This window comes from Coregonus clupeaformis, chromosome 35 (genome assembly GCF_020615455.1).
Source record: "Coregonus clupeaformis isolate EN_2021a chromosome 35, ASM2061545v1, whole genome shotgun sequence".
Lineage (NCBI taxonomy): Eukaryota > Metazoa > Chordata > Actinopteri > Salmoniformes > Salmonidae > Coregonus > Coregonus clupeaformis.
In genome coordinates, this window is record NC_059226.1 from 10,180,390 (window position 1) to 10,198,030 (window position 17,641).

The 17,641-nt window shown below is 46.2% G+C and overlaps 1 protein-coding gene across 2 annotated transcripts; it reads right to left on the reverse strand.

The window, feature by feature from the left end:
- Window positions 1–480: 480 nt before the first annotated feature.
- Window positions 481–12,760, reverse strand: LOC123482592 (hemicentin-1-like). 2 transcript variants are annotated; one of them, XM_045210795.1, is made up of 5 exons: window positions 12,591–12,760; window positions 3,905–4,180; window positions 3,486–3,815; window positions 3,036–3,272; window positions 481–2,453 (listed from the first exon to the last, which is right to left on the reverse strand). In XM_045210795.1, the coding sequence occupies exons 1-5, from the start codon at window positions 12,640–12,642 to the stop codon at window positions 2,341–2,343; spliced, it is 1,008 nt and encodes a 335-aa protein (XP_045066730.1). In that variant the 5' UTR covers window positions 12,643–12,760; the 3' UTR covers window positions 481–2,340. The 2 variants fall into 2 exon arrangements, with proteins under 2 accessions (XP_045066730.1, XP_045066729.1); XM_045210794.1 differs by lacking the exon at window positions 481–2,453 and adding an exon at window positions 2,464–2,621.
- Window positions 12,761–17,641: the final 4,881 nt, after the last annotated feature.

Below are 17,641 nucleotides of genomic sequence, written 5' to 3' on the forward strand. Positions count from 1 at the left end.
TGTCAAGACTCAGCAGGTTTGATTGTTGGACTTGAGTTGTCCGGTATGTAGTGTGTAGGCCTCACACTGTGATCAGAATGTACCACCACTGCACAACAGCACCGGCCGTGAGTGGGGTGCCAGAAACATTGCTCAGTAATTGGATGCTTATTGGGTGTATTTATAGAAGGCACAGCTGCCAATCCTCAGTGTCTACAGTATGTCTACTCTCTTTTCTTTTGCTATGCTGTGCGTTTCTGTTTGCTGTGGAAGTACAGTACAGTACACTTGTTTCAGAAAATTATCATGTGTGTATAATATAAAATGTTTTTGCTCCAGAACTAAATGTGCTGGCAAATTGCCCTTATAAGTCTACACTGCAGCCAGGTTGTTATAGCAACAGTCAGGCTGCACACACAAAGTGTTTCTTGGCAAGGCAGAAGTCCCCTTCACCAGGATGAAGCAAAACCCGAGTGACACAAAAAGACACACACTCAATACTGAAAAAGGAAGTATTTATATGAGCCACCTTGGGCAGGATAACAGATGGACTTTCATGCTTTGCTTTACATTGACCTTAGTTTGCACTGACTAGTATGGAAGTGTCACTGCTACAGTGATGTATGGGAGACAATGAGAGAAAGGTTCACAATGGCATACAAAAGATAGTAGAGGAACATGTCACAGTGAAAGACTGATTCTTTCAAAACTTTAACTCAATGAGTATAGCTGGTTGATGTTTGACAGTGAATGCTGTGTATGCATGGTAAACATCACCTACATTGTCGATTCAAACCTTTAAACCAATGTTACAGCGCTATTGAAATGGAAATTAAAGACACAATCATTCTCACCTAAATAGGTTGCAGTAGAACACTGCCTGAAACTGAATCTCTGACACAATGCTGAGCCTGACAGTATCAGCATTCCGAAGAGAGAACTAAATGTCTGAACGGAAGAGCAGTCAGATGGAAACCCTCACATACATCACAGAGGTCATATAAACATAAGCAAGCTGACAAAAAAAGTATAAATAAAGTAGAGAATGAGTGTTAGCGACTGTTAAGGAGAGGATATAACAACATTCAGTGCTGAAATAAAATTGACAATAAACACGTCATTGGTTAGCGACACAATACACATGTAAAAAGCTAGTGCAACTCAAATAGTGTGGTGTGCACCTTACAAGCACAATTTCCAACCATACCAATGCTATTCCAGCCCTGTGCGATGTGAACTGAACATACCTTGCGCTTCACACTGTAATCATACCTTGAAATATCTAGCATAAATTGGTTTTAAAACTTGTCATAAAAAATCAACACAAATCTCTGATCGTGATTCAACAAAAAAGACAACGATGAAGGACTGTGCCACTGCACTCTTGTCAAAACAGAAAGAAGTGGCAAGTAACATCATCATCTCAGGGCATTGTTTCAAGTAACACACAGTATGGTAACTTCGTAAAGTACCATGTGAGCCAGCTATGGTGAGATATGACTGTGTAGCCTATTCACCTGAGATAACACCTGATATAGATAAAACACATTAGTGGACTTCGCCTTTCTCTCTTCACAGCCCTGAGCCTGTGTGCAGGAGACTGTCCATGGGGTTCATGACGGTATGCATGTTCACTTCCCTATGGTCCACAGATATAGGTTGAGAAAGTGAAAGACCAATGATTAAAGCTATCATCAAGCATACTGACAATACTGAGAATCAAGGGTGCTGTGATGGTAAAAGAGAGAAATAAAGTGGAAGAGTGTGGGCAGAGAACAAAATGAGCAATAATGAGGAGAGAAGCTGCCTGTGGCTTTTGGAATAGCGAACTTAATCAGTTAAAATGCTCTGGTACCACCAATTTAGAGCAACAACAAAAAAAAGCATTAGATAGGAAGTGATGCATTGCATGGCTCATTTCTCACTGTGCAGTCACATAAGGTCACTTGGTGCTGTCATCAGACTACAGCGATCAGGCTAGTCTCTTTTCACAGCTGCTTTACCTCCGTGACAGAGACACAGTTGCTGTGAGAAGAGAGACTACATTCAGGCATGCTTGATTATAAAACAAATAATAAAACAGGACACACATGCCTGTGAATGAATGCTTTGTAGTGTCGCGCCACATGCTTACACAGACACAGCACAAGCCACATTCAAAACAATGCAACACCACATCCAAATGGCACAAAGCCATTGGGTGGAGTAGGCTAATAGAAAGCACTCTTTGGATTTATAAGCCATGCAGGATTGAAGCCATTCATCATAATAATTAAATAAGCAACCATTCTTATTCATACAGTGCTGTTGAGGAAGTATGCTGGTCAGACTGGCGATATAATTGCTCTTCCTCTGGCCTGCTCAGATGATGGAGTTGCGACCTGCTCTCTGTTTGAGAAATAAATAGCCGATCCCAACCAGCAATGCCAGGCCCAGGCCTGATCCTATGATGGCATAAAATGTTGTGCGGCCCCCTGTGGGAAGAGGGTGTGGTTAATGAGGGTTTGATCAGGTGACCGTCCCAAGCTCCTCAGCCCCAGTAACAGCAGAGTTTATTTGTTTGTGATGCACCACACAGACAAACACTAGAGCAAAGAAAGCCAGCACGCCCACTACTATCCCTGCAGTGGTTCCACGACTGCCTGGAGAAACAGGAGCAAATTGGCAATATTAGACATTTAAATATACTGTCAAAGGAGATATTTCTCAGAGTAGTCTATTTGGGAAATATTAAGAAAGTAACACATATTCATGGTATGGGAAAATTGGGTCCCACTTTACATTTAGTTGCCTGAAAAACCTATTTCCATGGTAGCTAGTTTCATATGTACAGTGTAGTTACAATGTAATAATTGCAAAGTAACAAAGTACTTGTGGTTACCTGATGATGTACCCTTACCAATGGACACAGTCTCATTCAGGTAAAGGGTAACATGAATGCCACTAGTGAGTGAGTGAAGGGGGGAACGAGAGGGGAAGAGGGAGGGGTAGAAGGAGATAATAGAAGCATTTGTGAGAAAGATAAGACTAGGTACTAATTAGAAACATGATCCTACCTTTAGGTTTGGGATTCACAGTGAATGTCTTGCTGTTCTTGCCTATCAGATTGGAGGCAGTGCAGGTGTAGGTTCCTGGGAGCTCGGAGGAGGGGGTGAAAAGAGCTTCTAGGACATCTGAAGACTGCCAACTGTACAGAGGAGTGGGCCTTCCAGTAGCCGTGCAGTTTAAGGTGATTTTCTCCCCCACTCTAATGTCCAGGGTCTCAGCTTCAGGTCTGGAAAAGGTTGGGGGGTCTGAAGAATGAGGAGAAATAAGACAAACATATAACCAATCAACATGGACTGTTCCCACAAGATTCAGTGTTTGGGGAGGGTGAAATTATGAGATGAATGATAACAGACTATTGGAAGAATCTGTTAAATATCATAGTAGGGTATCAGATCAAACTAAATGATCAGCTGTAAACATTAATGGAATGATTGAAAATAAGACTAGAGGGAACTCACAGTGCACAGTAATGTTGAGAGGTTCTGATGTCACTGTAGGATGGGGTTGTGGTCCCTCTGGTCCCAGGTCCAGTTCTGCTCTACATCTATACTGAGCTCCATCATCATCTCTACTGGGGCTGATCATCAGAGTAGCTGACACATTCACTGGTGTCTTAATGATGTTACTGTAAGTTACATTATCTACGGGTTCATTCCCTTTGTACCACTTCACAACCAGGTTCTGTTGAGGAGCGATGTTCTGGATGTCACACTGCAGCTGGTACTCTGTCCCCTCCACCATGGGACCAGAGTGGCTCAGAACAGAGATGGACACGCTGTCTGGAGTCTCTGTAGAGGAGGTCAACAAGGTAAAAAACCCTCAATGCTGATATACAGTTAAATATAACTTTCACATTCACAAGGAGGAAAATACTCACTGTAAAGAATGACTGGAAGCACTTCTATGAGTTGGTTGCCGTCATTGAGGGTGATGTAGCATTTAGGTTCTATTGTCCAATCAGTAAGGTTATCCACAGTCCAGGTGACAATGTTGACATTTTGTTCAAAACCTGTACCTCCGTATGTGGCCTCCCAGCCCATCCCCTCATGGTCTGTGGAGGATGTGCTGCAGTTGACTGAGACTGAGTCTCCATATCTCACCACCAATCTGGGAGGGTTGAGCTCAAGAGGAGAGGAGGCATGTGTAGGCCTACCTACAGGTCAGAGCACATGACATGTGAGCAACATGGCAATGATTACATGCAACCATAAAATAGCACTGACATAACAATACAATGTCTGTCAAAAAACATATCTTTGCTAGTATTTTTGCTGGTTTGTATTACAATCTCTCTGCTGGCCAAGACAACTGGTTTGACTATGCAAAACGTAACTTTTGAAGTGGCCATACATTTCTCTATCAAAGGGTCAGAGAAAGTTGCCTGTTGCTTCTGCTGGTTGTTACAACGCAAAAAAAAGGACACAGTGTCACTCAGTCAAGTCGGGAACAATGGAGTAAATGAATCAAACTTGTTTTAATATTGATAGTGCTCTAAGGCAGGGGTTCCCAAACTTTTGCACTAAGACCCCCCTTCCAGCATTGGGGAACATCCCGCGCCCCCCTGTGCACGTGCCACGTCTATTTCTATGGGCAAAAGCACTGTTCATGACACAAACTGTTCACACCCCTCTTGTTGGCGAAGAGAAAATCGATTAGTTACCGGAGTGTAACTCCAGTTCTATGAGTGGAGCGGAGCCCCATAGGGGAGCTCTGCTCCTAGTGGTTTACCCTCTGCCCTAAGGCAGCAGCAGCCTGAGACAAAATGATGCACACACCTACAGCCAATAGGAGTACAGGTGTCCCTATAAGAGGGGATGCCTCCCCTCAATCAGCCTCCCGAGATATTTTTCTTCAGCGAGACTAGAGAGGGTCGGCAGGGCCTTAAGTCCTATGGGGCTCCGCTCCACTCATAGAACTGGAGTTACACTCCGGTAACTAATCGTTCTATATCGTGGAGCTCCGCCCCATAGGGGAGCTCTGCTCCTAGTGGTTTAAGGCGGAGCGTAGCGCTCCAAAATGTACTCCCTGCCGAGCCTAACACTTCCCATCGAAATGAGAAAGTCAGGCCTAGCAATGGCTGCAACCGAGTCCCGCAGTACTGCAACTAAAAACCCCTACGGGCGTCACAATATACCGCGTCATCGGTTAAAGACCCGCCCCACCTAGTCCAATGGCAATGCCAATGACTAGTGGGCAGATCACCAGAATAGAAGCCATACTAACCTGTACTAGCAGATAGATGTGCCTCAATATCCTGTGAAAACACTACCGACCACTAATGGAATGACATCAAGTGTCACTCTACATTGTGAACGCGGTAGACCGCCTCACTCACTCAATGGAATCCCAGAGATTAGTGGGCAGGAACAAAAACATGAGTCATACTAACTGAACAAGCAGATAGATGACCTCACATTCTGTAATCAACGCATGCCTCTACTGTACTGACCCTGTCAGTCAGGATTCATGCCACAAAATATGTTTTCTTATCCAAAGCGGACCTGGTGGAAACCCTGTCCATAGTCCTGCTTTTCCCTCTCTTCCTAGCTCAAGATCTCCCCTTCAGCTATGCTGAGTACAGACCGAGCCAAAGAGTTAGAAAACACATCTGTCAAAAACACGTCTTCCTAACCAAAGCGGACCTGATGGAAACCTGTGTCCACAGTCCTGCTTCTCCTCTCTTTCTTGCTCAAGATCTCCCTTCAGCCACGCTGAGTACAGATCAAGCCAGAGAATTAGAAGACATATCTAAGAGATAGAAATGGATAAATGGAGACGGCGTCGACCAGGATGCTGCTCTACAGATATCCTCTACTCCTGTTCCTCTGAAAAGGGCAGTAGAAGCCGCTACTCCACGAGTGGAGTGAGCTCTGATACCCTGAGGCAATTGCCGCCCTGCTACCTCATAAGCTGTCTCAATGCCTTCACAAAGCCAGTGAGACAACCTCTGTTTTGAAAGTGGTCTACCTAGTGCAGCCGCACCGTGACACACAAACAACTGAGGCGATGACCTAATCGCTGCTGTGCGCTCGACGTAACACGCCAAAGCGCGTACCGGGCACAGGCGATGGAGCTTTTCCTCACTCCTCTCTCTATGAGGAGGAGGAGAAAAAGCCCACAGCTCCACGGTCTGTGACCTATATGAACTCTTAATAACCTTCGGCACAAATGCCGGGTTAGGACGTAACACTGCTCTGCTCATGTCACCATTGATGGCCAAGCAGTCAGGTCTCGTCGAAAGAGCACACAAATCACTGACCCGCTTAGCTGTAGTCAAAGCGAGCAACAATGCTGTCTTTATAGACAGCATCTTGAGGGGTATTTGATTCAATGGCTCGAACGGCGACTTACATAGCGCTTCGAGTACCAAAGCCAAATCCCACTGAGGAAGCGTGACTCTAGGTGTTGGCCTAAGTCGCCGCGTTCCTAATAGGAAGCGTTTCACTAGAGGGTGGCTAAAGACATTGTCTCTGCCAAAACCCTCATGACAAGCTGAAATCGCTGCTGCAAACACTCTAATCGTGGCAGGCGATTTTTGCTTATCAAACATGAGCTGTAGAAAAGAGAGAATACTCTCCACCTGACAGCTCATGGGGTCTACACCTTGTGTGACACACCATTGTGAAAACACGTTCCATCTACTGGCATACATCTTAGAAGTGGAACTGGCACGTGAACCCTGTATGGTCCTGATCACTGCATCAGATAACCCACGGCGCTCTAGCCTGTCCCTCTCAGCAGCCAGGCCTTCAGTGGTTGGCCGATTATGGGCAATTTCCCTATCGTGCCAGCCGCCTGAGACAACGCGTCCCGTCGATGTGGAATTGGCCAAGGTGGCGCAATCAACATCTGACTCATCTCCGCAAACCACGGAGCCCCGGGCGATCGGGCGCTATCAGTATCACTGACAGCCCCCCTGACCTCACCCTGGCTAGCAGTGGGAGAATGCAGGACAGCGGAGGGAATGCATACAGGAGAACTCTCGGCCACGGTTGGTGCGCAAAGGGCGTCCCTTCCCAGTGGCGGTTCGTCCTGTTCCCTCAGAGAGAACCACAGAGGACATTGCGCGTTCACGCGTGACGCGAATAGGTCCACCTCGGCTCTCCCGAATTGTTCCCAAATCTGGAGAACAATGTCTGGATGCAGACACCACTCGTCGTCTCGAGGACCCCCTCTTGACATGAGGTCTGCTCCTACGTTCAAGTAGCCCGGAATGTGTGCTGCTCTCAATGAGCGAAGGTGCTCGTGAGCCCACAGCCACAATTCCTCTGCCGCCCGATGGAGAGCAGGAGACCTGACCCCTCCCTGGCGGTTTATGTGGGCTACTGTGGTCCGGTTGTCTGACCAGACCAGCACATCGCGACCCCGAAGGGTAGATGCGAAGTGGGTCAGAACCAGTCGAACCGTTTCCAACTCCAGGAGGTTGATGTGACGACCTGATTGAGGCCACACACCTCCTATCGCTTGTGTCTGACATGTCCCTCCCCATCCCGTCAGGGACGCATCCGTGAATACTGGGATGTGAGAGGACACCTTTCCTATCGGGACTCCGTGCGTGAGAACGCGCGAGTTTCTCCAATAGTTTAGGTCTGCACTGAGCGAGAGGGGAACCACCACCAACTGATGACGTTGACGCAATGGGTCTAGTCTTAGTTGGGCGAACCATCGCTGCGTCCTGCGCATATGCAGGAGTCCCAGCGGAACCACAGAGTGCGCTGACGACATGAGACCCAAAAGTGACATGATCGACAGCGCCGTCACCGTGTGATTCGGACGGCACTTCCTTAGGGCTAGCAACAAGGCTACCCTTCGGGGGTCCAAAATTCGAGCCCTCATCCTCACAGTGTCTAGCTGTATTCCCAGGTAGACAATCTGATGAGTGGGCCAGGGCGCGCTCTTTTTCCAATTCACAGCAAACCCCAGACTTGTGAGATGCATCACTGTCTGTGTTGTGTGAGTGATCGCCAGCTCTGCTGACGGGGCGAGAACCAGTAGGTCGTCCAGGTAGGCTAGTAGCCGTATTCCCTGACGACGCAACGGTTCTAATGCCGCCTCCACACACTTGGAAAATGTGCGAGGTGCCAGGGCGTACCCAAATGGCATCCTCGTGTATTCGTACGCCACCCCTTGAAAGGCGAACCGCAGAAACTTCCTGTGACGCGGCTGAACCGGCACATGAAAGTACGCGTCCTTTAGGTCTATGCTCGTACAAAAGTCCCCTCTCTGGACACATTCCAGCAGACGTTTTGTCGTTAGCATTCGGAAGGGCCGTTTGGTTACGTTTTCATCACCGTCTCCACCACTCCCCTGAACGGGGGTGGGGTCCGGTGGAATTGGAGAGCATAACCCTTCTGCAACGTCTGTTCTAGCCAGTGTGAGAGGGTGCAGCTTCTTCGCCACTGCCAGCAATGCAGAGAAAGTGGCTGGGCGCGAAGCTGTGGTGCATCCAGTAGGAAGGACCTGTATTCCTCTATGGCCCTTACCGCCACTGTTCCCCAACATTGAAGTGGTGGAACAGCCCAAGGTGGGCCTCCCGTGAAAGGGAGAGGAAATGCGTTCTGAGAAAGAAAGAGGAGTAGGGACGTCGGTTAAATACCTTGATACCTTCTTGATACCTTGATACCTTCTTAACTTTCACCTTCTGTGTGTGTTCAACTCTGCACCCCTGGTGGGTTGATTCACGCTCAGTGTGGTGAGTACTGGCTCGTTCTGTCAGGGGAGCTGATACTTTGGTTATACCCATAACGCTAGTAATCCTGCCCTCCGTGAACGTAGCATGGGTCTGAATCGCATTAACCGAGACCTTGGTCTGCGATAATGCGCTGTCCCCAGATAGCTGCTGTGTTACAATGCCTGGGGGCGCCGATACTCTGGGCACCTTGGTGACCGCGGTAATCGGGCCCTCCGTGAACGCAGCATGGGTCTGGCTCGTACTAGTGGAGACCTAAGTCTGTGCTAGTGCGCCATCCCCAAATAGCGGCTGCGTCCTCATGTCAGAATCTGACCGGGACTGCTGCCTTCTATGTAAAGCACTTCTTATACGTGAAGTGTGATGTGACGACCTGATTGAGGTCTTCTGGATACCTACTCTTAGTGCCTGTTCAGCAACGCACCCTCGGTGGGCTGAACGGCTCTTAGAGTGGTAAGGAAGAGAGGGTGAGATTTGAACGCTCTCGGACGTATTATGGAAAAGAGGCTATTTTTTGACAAAGTCAGGTGGAGCCAACTCTTTATTAAACACATCAACAAAGGCATTTACATCAACGCCCGTCCCTTCAACCGAAGGGTGGGGGGGAACAGTGGGCACGTTCGACACCATCGATGGGTCCTCATCCCTCCCCCCGCGTCCCGTCACGTACGCCTCCTCTTGCCTCCCTTGGAGGGCCAGGTCGGCGTCCTCGTCACCTCCCTCGCCGGCTGTAGTGGGGCTACCGTAGCTGCTGGGAGGGCCGAGCCCGCTCCCTTGCTGCTCGTGGCTGCCGGATGATGCCGATTACGCCGCCTCGTCGTAGACCCCGGTCTACTTAGAGGGGCGGAGGTAGATGGCCTTTGGGGAGGAGGGGGGCCGAGTCGTCCTGCCAACGGCAGGTGCTTGGCCAGCTGCTTCTTCTCCTCCTCTAACTTTGAAAAACGCTCCGTCGCCTCTTTGACTGCGACCCCAAAGAGGCCGTCGTCAGAGAGGGGGGCGTTCAAGAGAGACGTCCTGTCTGCCTCTTTCATGGAAGTCAATGACAACCAGAGGTGTCGTTCCCCGACCACCGAAGTGGCCATGGATCTCCCCGCGCAGACTGCGGACGCCTGTGTAAGGTGGAGTATGGCACCAGAAATTCTGGACGCCTCCTCCACCTCCTCCGGTGCCATCTCTGTCTTAACGTGGTTAAACGGGACAGAGAGGCCGCCAAGAGGGCAATGTTGTTAGCTGCTGCTACAGCTTGGGCTCCCAACCCAAAAGACTTCTCTAACAGCGACGCTGTGAGTCGGTCCTTCTGGGATGGCAACGTGGCCTTCTTGGAAGAGGGCCAGGGCTCGAACCCGGTACGAGATACGCCGCCATGGCGCTCTCTAACCTGGGGATTCCCTGACCCTGAAACCTTCCTTCCACTCTCGTGAATGGGAGATACGCTTTTACAGGCGAACGCGCCGCTAAAGGTGCCTCCCACGAGCCCTCAACGTACCTAGCCAAAGAAGGCATGGCAGGAGCCACTGGCTCTGCCGCCTTCCTTGGCCTGGAATAAGGACCGCCCTCCATCATATCAACCTCCGGTGCGGAGGGAAGAGGGGGCAGCCTTATTGCCAGCCGTTGAGCAGCTCTCTCAATGAGACCCGGAAAATCCGCTCTCAGAGAGGCTGCAGCGAAAGAGAGAGCTTCTGATCTCTCAGAGCTCGTATCCCCTTCGCTATAGGGACTACAAGCCCTCTCGCTCTCCAAAGGAAAGGGGGGCTTGAAAGTATGAGGGACGGGGTCCGACTGTTCCATTGGAATGCCAGACCCTTCCTCAAAATCCCTATCTTCCCCGAGTCTGCGCCGGCCGGACGACGCCTCTGAAGCAGAGGCTAGTATCGACAACACATCCTCAAGGGGGATGTCCTCCCTGAAAACGCCTAACGCTGCTTCCTCTCCTTTAAAGAAAGGAGGGCGCAGGAGGCGCAATCGGGGGACTGCAGACGCCTTCCTTGGCATGCTGGGATCCCAAACACACGAAACATAGGTCGTGGTGGTCACCGGCCGCCATGGAAGTGCATCTGCACTGAGCTCTGAAAATAGCTTTTGGGGGTGGAAAATCTCCCGGTGTGCTCATTTAGACGACGTTGATGACTGGAATATCAACGGCGTTTTTTCGTCCTGAGTCTTCGTGCTTCGTCTCTTCTTGGCTCTTCAGTCTAGTCATCCAGTCGCTGAAGAAAAAGGGAGGCTGATTGAGGGGAGGCATCCCCTCTTATAGGGACACCTGTACTCCTATTGGCTGTAGGTGTGTGCATAATTTTGTCTCAGGCTGCTGCTGCCTTAGGGCAGAGGGTAAACCACTAGGAGCAGAGCTCCCCTATGGGGCGGAGCTCCACGATATAGAACTTGCAGGTTTAAAGCTTATTTCCTGCAATTCAACACATTTTGTTATGAGGTGCAGAGACAATTTAGCATTTTTAAAGCTCATTTTCTTGCAATTCTATACATTTTGCCATGTCTAATGTGTATTTATGTGATATTTAAGTGACTAAAACATTACAACAAAATCTATGGGGCAAATAACCTAGCAAAAAAACTTTAGCTGACATGGGTAATAAAAAAAACTCAGTCGGGCTTTCAATTTATTAATGTGGTTGAGAGTTATAACAGTAGAATGCACAAGGTGCAATTTCGAAATTTGGTAGTGCATGGGAAGTTTTTCTCTTGTTATGTCATTCACTGACAGACATCAGAGAGCTATTTATAACATGTCAGAAATGTACAGTTGATCAACTAGCCCATGTTAGCTAGGTAGGTATGTTAGGCTAACCAGCTATCTAAATCTTGTAGTTATCATGGCCAGAATATGGGGGCCTCCATTGATTTTGTTGACTCACTCAGGTATCATATGAACACATTTTAGACATGGCAAAATGTGTAGAATTGCAGGAAATTTGCTTTAAAACGGCATAATTTTTCTTTCCACCCATGTAGCTCAATTGGTAGAGCATGGCGCTTGTAACGCTAGGGTAGTGGGTTCGATCCCCAGGACCACCCATACGTAAAAATGTATGCACACATGACTGTAAATCGCTCTGGATTATTATTAAAATATGTAGAATTTCGGGGAAATTAGTTAAAACATGATAAATGTTCTTTCCGCCAAGAAGAGGAGTGAGCAATTTGGGTTCATATGGGTCGCGACTCGCGAGGTGGGGCGAAGTGGGGGGGGGGTTGTTACTATGTGGTCCTCCGTAGCTCAGCTGGTAGAGCACGGCGCTTGTAAAGCCAAGGTAGTGGGTTCGATCCCCGGGACCACCCATACACCAACAAAAAAAAATGTTATGCACGCATACATGGATAAAAGCGTCTGCTAAATGGCATATTATTATTATGCCGACAAAGACAATATCCATCCAGACTTTTACCACCTAGGAAATGATTGACGTGACAAGAGGAAAACTGATGATACACTACCCAATTTCGAAATTTGACCTACTATTACAAATTTCAAGAGTAAGTTGTAAGCTAGACTGAGTTCATGAACAACAAAAAATACCACCCTCCCTGCGCCCCACAGTTTGGGAACCACTGCTGTAAGGGACCAAATTCGAGAGAGAAAAAAACACTTGCTATTCTTCAAAATGAATCTACCACACCCACCAATAGAGATATTTCTTGATCAAAGACATTTTGATTCAGTGGGAGAGATTGGACTTGGACTTCAAAGTCAAAAACACGTTTACTATGACTTCCAGAAAGTTAATCATCAATCCTAGAAAATACAATGAAATAGTAATTGAGTTGTTTAAACATAATGGAATATTCACACGGTAACACGAACAGCAAACATCTGTAGTTCAACAAAAAATTAGTAACATCGATCTGTAGACCTTACCTGTAAACACCAACACACCGAGTGTCAGAAATTCTAAAATTCCTTTCACCATAGTTATTTTATACGGCAAATATATCCCAATGTTGACGGTCACTTGTTGAAAACTTATAACTACGGTAATCGAAACTAAAAGCAGCAGCGCACACAAACGCTTTCCCAAACTGCACACATCCCATTCATCCATGGGTTGCCAGGTCTAGATTTTTAAAAAAACGCTCACAAGGCTTGAAAAATAGGCCAAATTAATTTAGTCAATAAACACTTTTTCCATAACGTTATCGAGCGAATTGATGAGGAATATCAACGTAACTTGTAATGATGTAAAGAGCTAAATTCGGTTTTTCATCAAAACAATAATTATTGAGAGCTAACTTGACTAAAAGGAATTTAAATATGTTGCAAGAGAAATTATAATTCGCCCCTCATTAAACTCGCCAGATAAATTTGTATCAATGGATGTCGATTTAACTCGTTTGACTGCTATGATTAAGCGATAAGGCCTGGGGAGGTGTGGTAGCATATATGGCCAATAGACCATGGCTAAAGTCTACAACACAGAGTGCCTGGATACAGCCATTAGCCGTGGTATATTGGCCATATACAGTGAGGGAAAAAAGTATTTGATCCCCTGTTGATTTTGTACGTTTTTCCACTGACAAAGAAATGATCAGTCTATAATTTTAATGGTAGGTTTATTTGAACAGTGAGAGACAGAATAACAACAAAAAAATCCAGAAAAACGCATGTCAAAAATGTTATAAATTGATTTGCATTTTAATGAGGGAAATAAGTATTTGACCCCGCTGCAGGGTAAAACCCTTGTTGGCAATCACAGAGGTCAGACGTTTCATGTAGTTGGCCACCAGGTTTGCACACATCTCAGGAGGGATTTTGTCCCACTCCTCTTTGCAGATCTTCTCCAAGTCATTAAGGTTATCGAGGCTGACGTTTGGCAACTCGAACCTTCAGCTCCCTCCACAGATTTTCTATGGGATTAAGGTCTGGAGACTGGATAGGCCACTCCAGGACCTTAATGTGCTTCTTCTTGAGCCACTCCTTTGTTGCCTTGGCCGTGTGTTTTGGGTCATTGTCATGATGGAATACCCATCCACGACCCATTTTCAATGCCCTGGCTGAGGGAAGGAGGTTCTCACCCAAGATTTGACGGTACATGGCCCCGTCCATCGTCCCTTTGATGCGGTGAAGTTGTCCTGTCCCCTTAGCAGAAAAACACCCCCAAAGCATAATGTTTCCATCTCCATGTTTGACGGTGGGGATGGTGTTCTTGGGGTCATAGGCAGCATTCCTCCTCCTCCAAACACGGCGAGTGCCAAAGAGCTCCATTTTGGTCTCATCAGACCACAACACTTTCACCCAGTTTTCGTCTGAATCATTCAGATGTTCATTGGCAAACTTCAGACGGGCATGTATGTGTGCTTTCTTGAGCAGGGGGACCTTGCGGGCGCTGCAGGATTTCAGTCCTTCACGGCGTAGTGTGTTACCAATTGTTTTCTTGGTGACTATGGTCCCAGCTGCCTTGAGATCATTGACAAGATCCTCCTGTGTAGTTCTGGGCTGATTCCTCACCATTCTCATGATCATTGTAACTCCACAAGGTGAGATCTTGCATGGAGCCCCAGGCCGAGGGAGATTGACAGGTCTTCCATTTGCAAATAATCACACCAACTGTTGTCACCTTCTCACCAAGCTGCTTGGCGATGGTCTTGTAGCCCATTCCAGCCTTGTGTAGGTCTACAATCTTGTCCCTGACATCCTTGGAGAGCTCTTTGGTCTTGGCCATGGTGGAGAGTTTGGAATCTGATTGATTGATTGCTTCTGTGGACAGGTGTCTTTTATACAGGTAACAAACTGAGATTAGGAGCACTGCACCTGTACACAGCCCATCTGAAATTAGCCCGCCCAACTACCTCATCCCTATATTGTTATTTATTTTGCTCATTTGTACCCCAGTATCTCTATTTGCACATAATCTCTTGCACATCTATCATTCCAGTGTTAATACTAATTGTAATTATTTTGCACTATAGCCTATTTATTGCCTTACCTCCATAACTTGCTACATTTGCACACACTGTATATATATGTATTTCTGTTGTATTTTTGACTTTGTTTTGTTTTACCCCATATGTAACTCTGTGTTGTTGTTTTTATCGCACTGCTTTGCTTTATCTTGGCCAGGTCGCAGTTGTAAATGAGAACTTGTTCTCAACTGGTTTACCTGGTTAAATAAAGGTGAAATAAAATAAAATAAATAAATAAAATAAATAAACTCCCTTTAAGAGTGTGCTCCTAATCTCAGCTCGTTACCTGTATAAAAGACACCTTATTTCCCTCATTAAGATGCAAATCAATTTATAACATTTTTGACATGCGTTTTTCTGGATTTTGTTGTTGTTATTCTGTCTCTCACTGTTCAGTAAACAGTAAAAAAAAAAAAACAGTAATAAGTCATTTTTTGTCTTACCTGTGGTATATGGTCTGATATACCACAGCTTTCAGCCAATCAGCATTCAGAGCTCAACCCACCCACTTAAAAATATTAATGTTAGGCAATTTTCTGGCAATTGTGACTTTATTATGTGCCAGATGTTAAGACTACAAACCGTTATAAATGGCCTATTTGCGAGATTTACTTGTCATTTCAATAGGCATAGGCTACTGACTAAAATCTGGGTTTATAATTGTAATTCAACTTGCAGGTAGCCTATAGCCCCTGATAGGCCTACATCTAAATCTAAAGTAACCTAGGCAAGATGTAGGCAAGAGGTAAAATGAACGATTTAGCAGCTTGCTTAGTTCAAATTGACAGACAAATTTATTCAACATGAATAGTGAGGCGATTTCGAGGTAAGAAGTGCTTCTGTTGCCCTGCTGGAATAGGCTAGTGAGGATGGGGTCGTAATTTCCAATCACTGAATCAAATATTAATACTATGGATATGAACTGAATAGGCCTATGCTTGTCAGCCAGTGTTTGTTTTTTTACCTGTAGCCTAATCTGATTGACGGTTCTCTTCAATCGAATGCATTCTAATTACAGCTGATTAGCAAATGCGTTAGAACTGTGACCATGATCACAATCGATAACTTCCAATTTCATTAACTAAACATGGCCATTAATAATTACATAATAACACAAGACTACAACAACAATAAACTGAAGTTATAGGCTATTTATTAAAACCGTTTGCCAGCTCCAGGAAGGCTACACAAGTGGCACACATTGATTTGCAACGACTCCAGTGATATAGTCATTGTATCAAATGGTAGGCTACAGTAACTTAGCCTACATAGGTATAATTATTAATGGGCTAGGATATCAAACCCGCAACCAATAGGCTACATTTTCACCCGCGACATCGTTTTCAATGTAGCACAATTGTACAAAAATCGTGAACATGGCAACCCTGAATCATCGCCTTCATGTTGGTGCTAGCAAGCAAGCCAGATGGTGCTAAGCATCAACAGCCAATCCAGTAGGGGCTGGAAACCATAGTGAGCTTCGATTGGTCCATAGCAATGCGGTCTTGTAAGCGACAAAAGTTAAATAGTTCAACTTCCCAAAGATTATGGATATACAGACTTTCCCCAATTTTGGTCCCGCCCTGTTCACGCTCCCTCCCCCACCCTCGCCTTGCCCAATGTTCGCCCCGCCCACTTCACTTCCTTCATTGAAAATGAATGGGCTTCAGTTGTTTCATCGGGGATGACGGAGATCCCAAAGCGCGAGTCGCAAAGGAACCGTTGTGCAAGATCAGAATGATGACCAGCTGTTTTGAAATTCTGTAGATTCCTTATATGAGCAACATACAATACAAATACATTTCTGCAAATCACACAACAAATCTTATGAGATTGAGTGTCGAAAGGGGGTCAAGGGAGATACTCTCTCTCCTAACAACCAGAGGACCAATATTGATAGAAAATCGACACTGACCATCCCTTTGTACAATATGAATGGTTCTCTTCTTCCCTATAAGCCCCCCCTTTGCAATCTATTCTCCAAGTACTCTAAGGGCCCTTAAATGTTGAGGCACTCATTTTTACAGACTTTAATAAATATACAGTTCTATATTTTATATTACATACACAAAAGGCTTTGAGTTTACATGAAGTGGCCTAAAATGTATGCATTTATATTGTAGTTACATACACTCACCGGCCAGTTTATTAGGTACACCCATCTAGTACCGAATCAGACCCCCTTTGCCTCCAGAACAGCCTGAATTATTCGGGACATGGATTCTACAAGTTAGAAACATTCCACAGGGATGTTGGTCCATGCTGACGCAATGGCATCACGCAGTTGCTGCAGATTGGAACACCAGCGCCACCAGCCTGTACTGTTGACACCAGGCAGGATGGGTCGTGGGCGCCCGTTTCTGAGATACTGGATCTGACGTGCCACGCTCAAAGTCGCGTAGGTCACTCGTTTTGCCCATTCTAACGTTCAATTGAACATTAACTGTATGTTTCGATGCCTGTCTGCCTAATTTATATAGCAAGCCACGGCCATGTGACTAACTGTCTGTAGGAGCGATCCATTTTCGTGAACTGGGTGGTGTATCTAATAAACTGGCCGGTGAGTGTATATGGGCACCTTGTAATTACAAATTGTTACATACTTGTAACTGTATAAAAAAAACGGTATAACAGCTGTAAGTACTATGTAACAATGTAACTGCCACGTAATTACAAAGGTTTTAGGCCACTCAATGTGAAGTGAGACCTAAAAAGTATTGACATTACTCTTGAGCTCCAGGCTTTCTCTTGACTCCTACATTTGATAATAATGGCTTGATTCAATCTGCTTACAGGAAGAGGCAACCACACACCAACTGCCCCTTCCACACATTCAGAACTCACATGCAGTCAGGCATTACAGCGATGCAGTTAAAACACTGAACACTCCAGATGCAGTGCTGGGTGAGGAGAAGCAGTGTAGAGTAGTAACAGAGTAGCTCTGACCCCCAAATGAGACATGAGCTCCCCTAAATGATCTCCCCACTGGTTTAAACCAGTGTCAGTTGG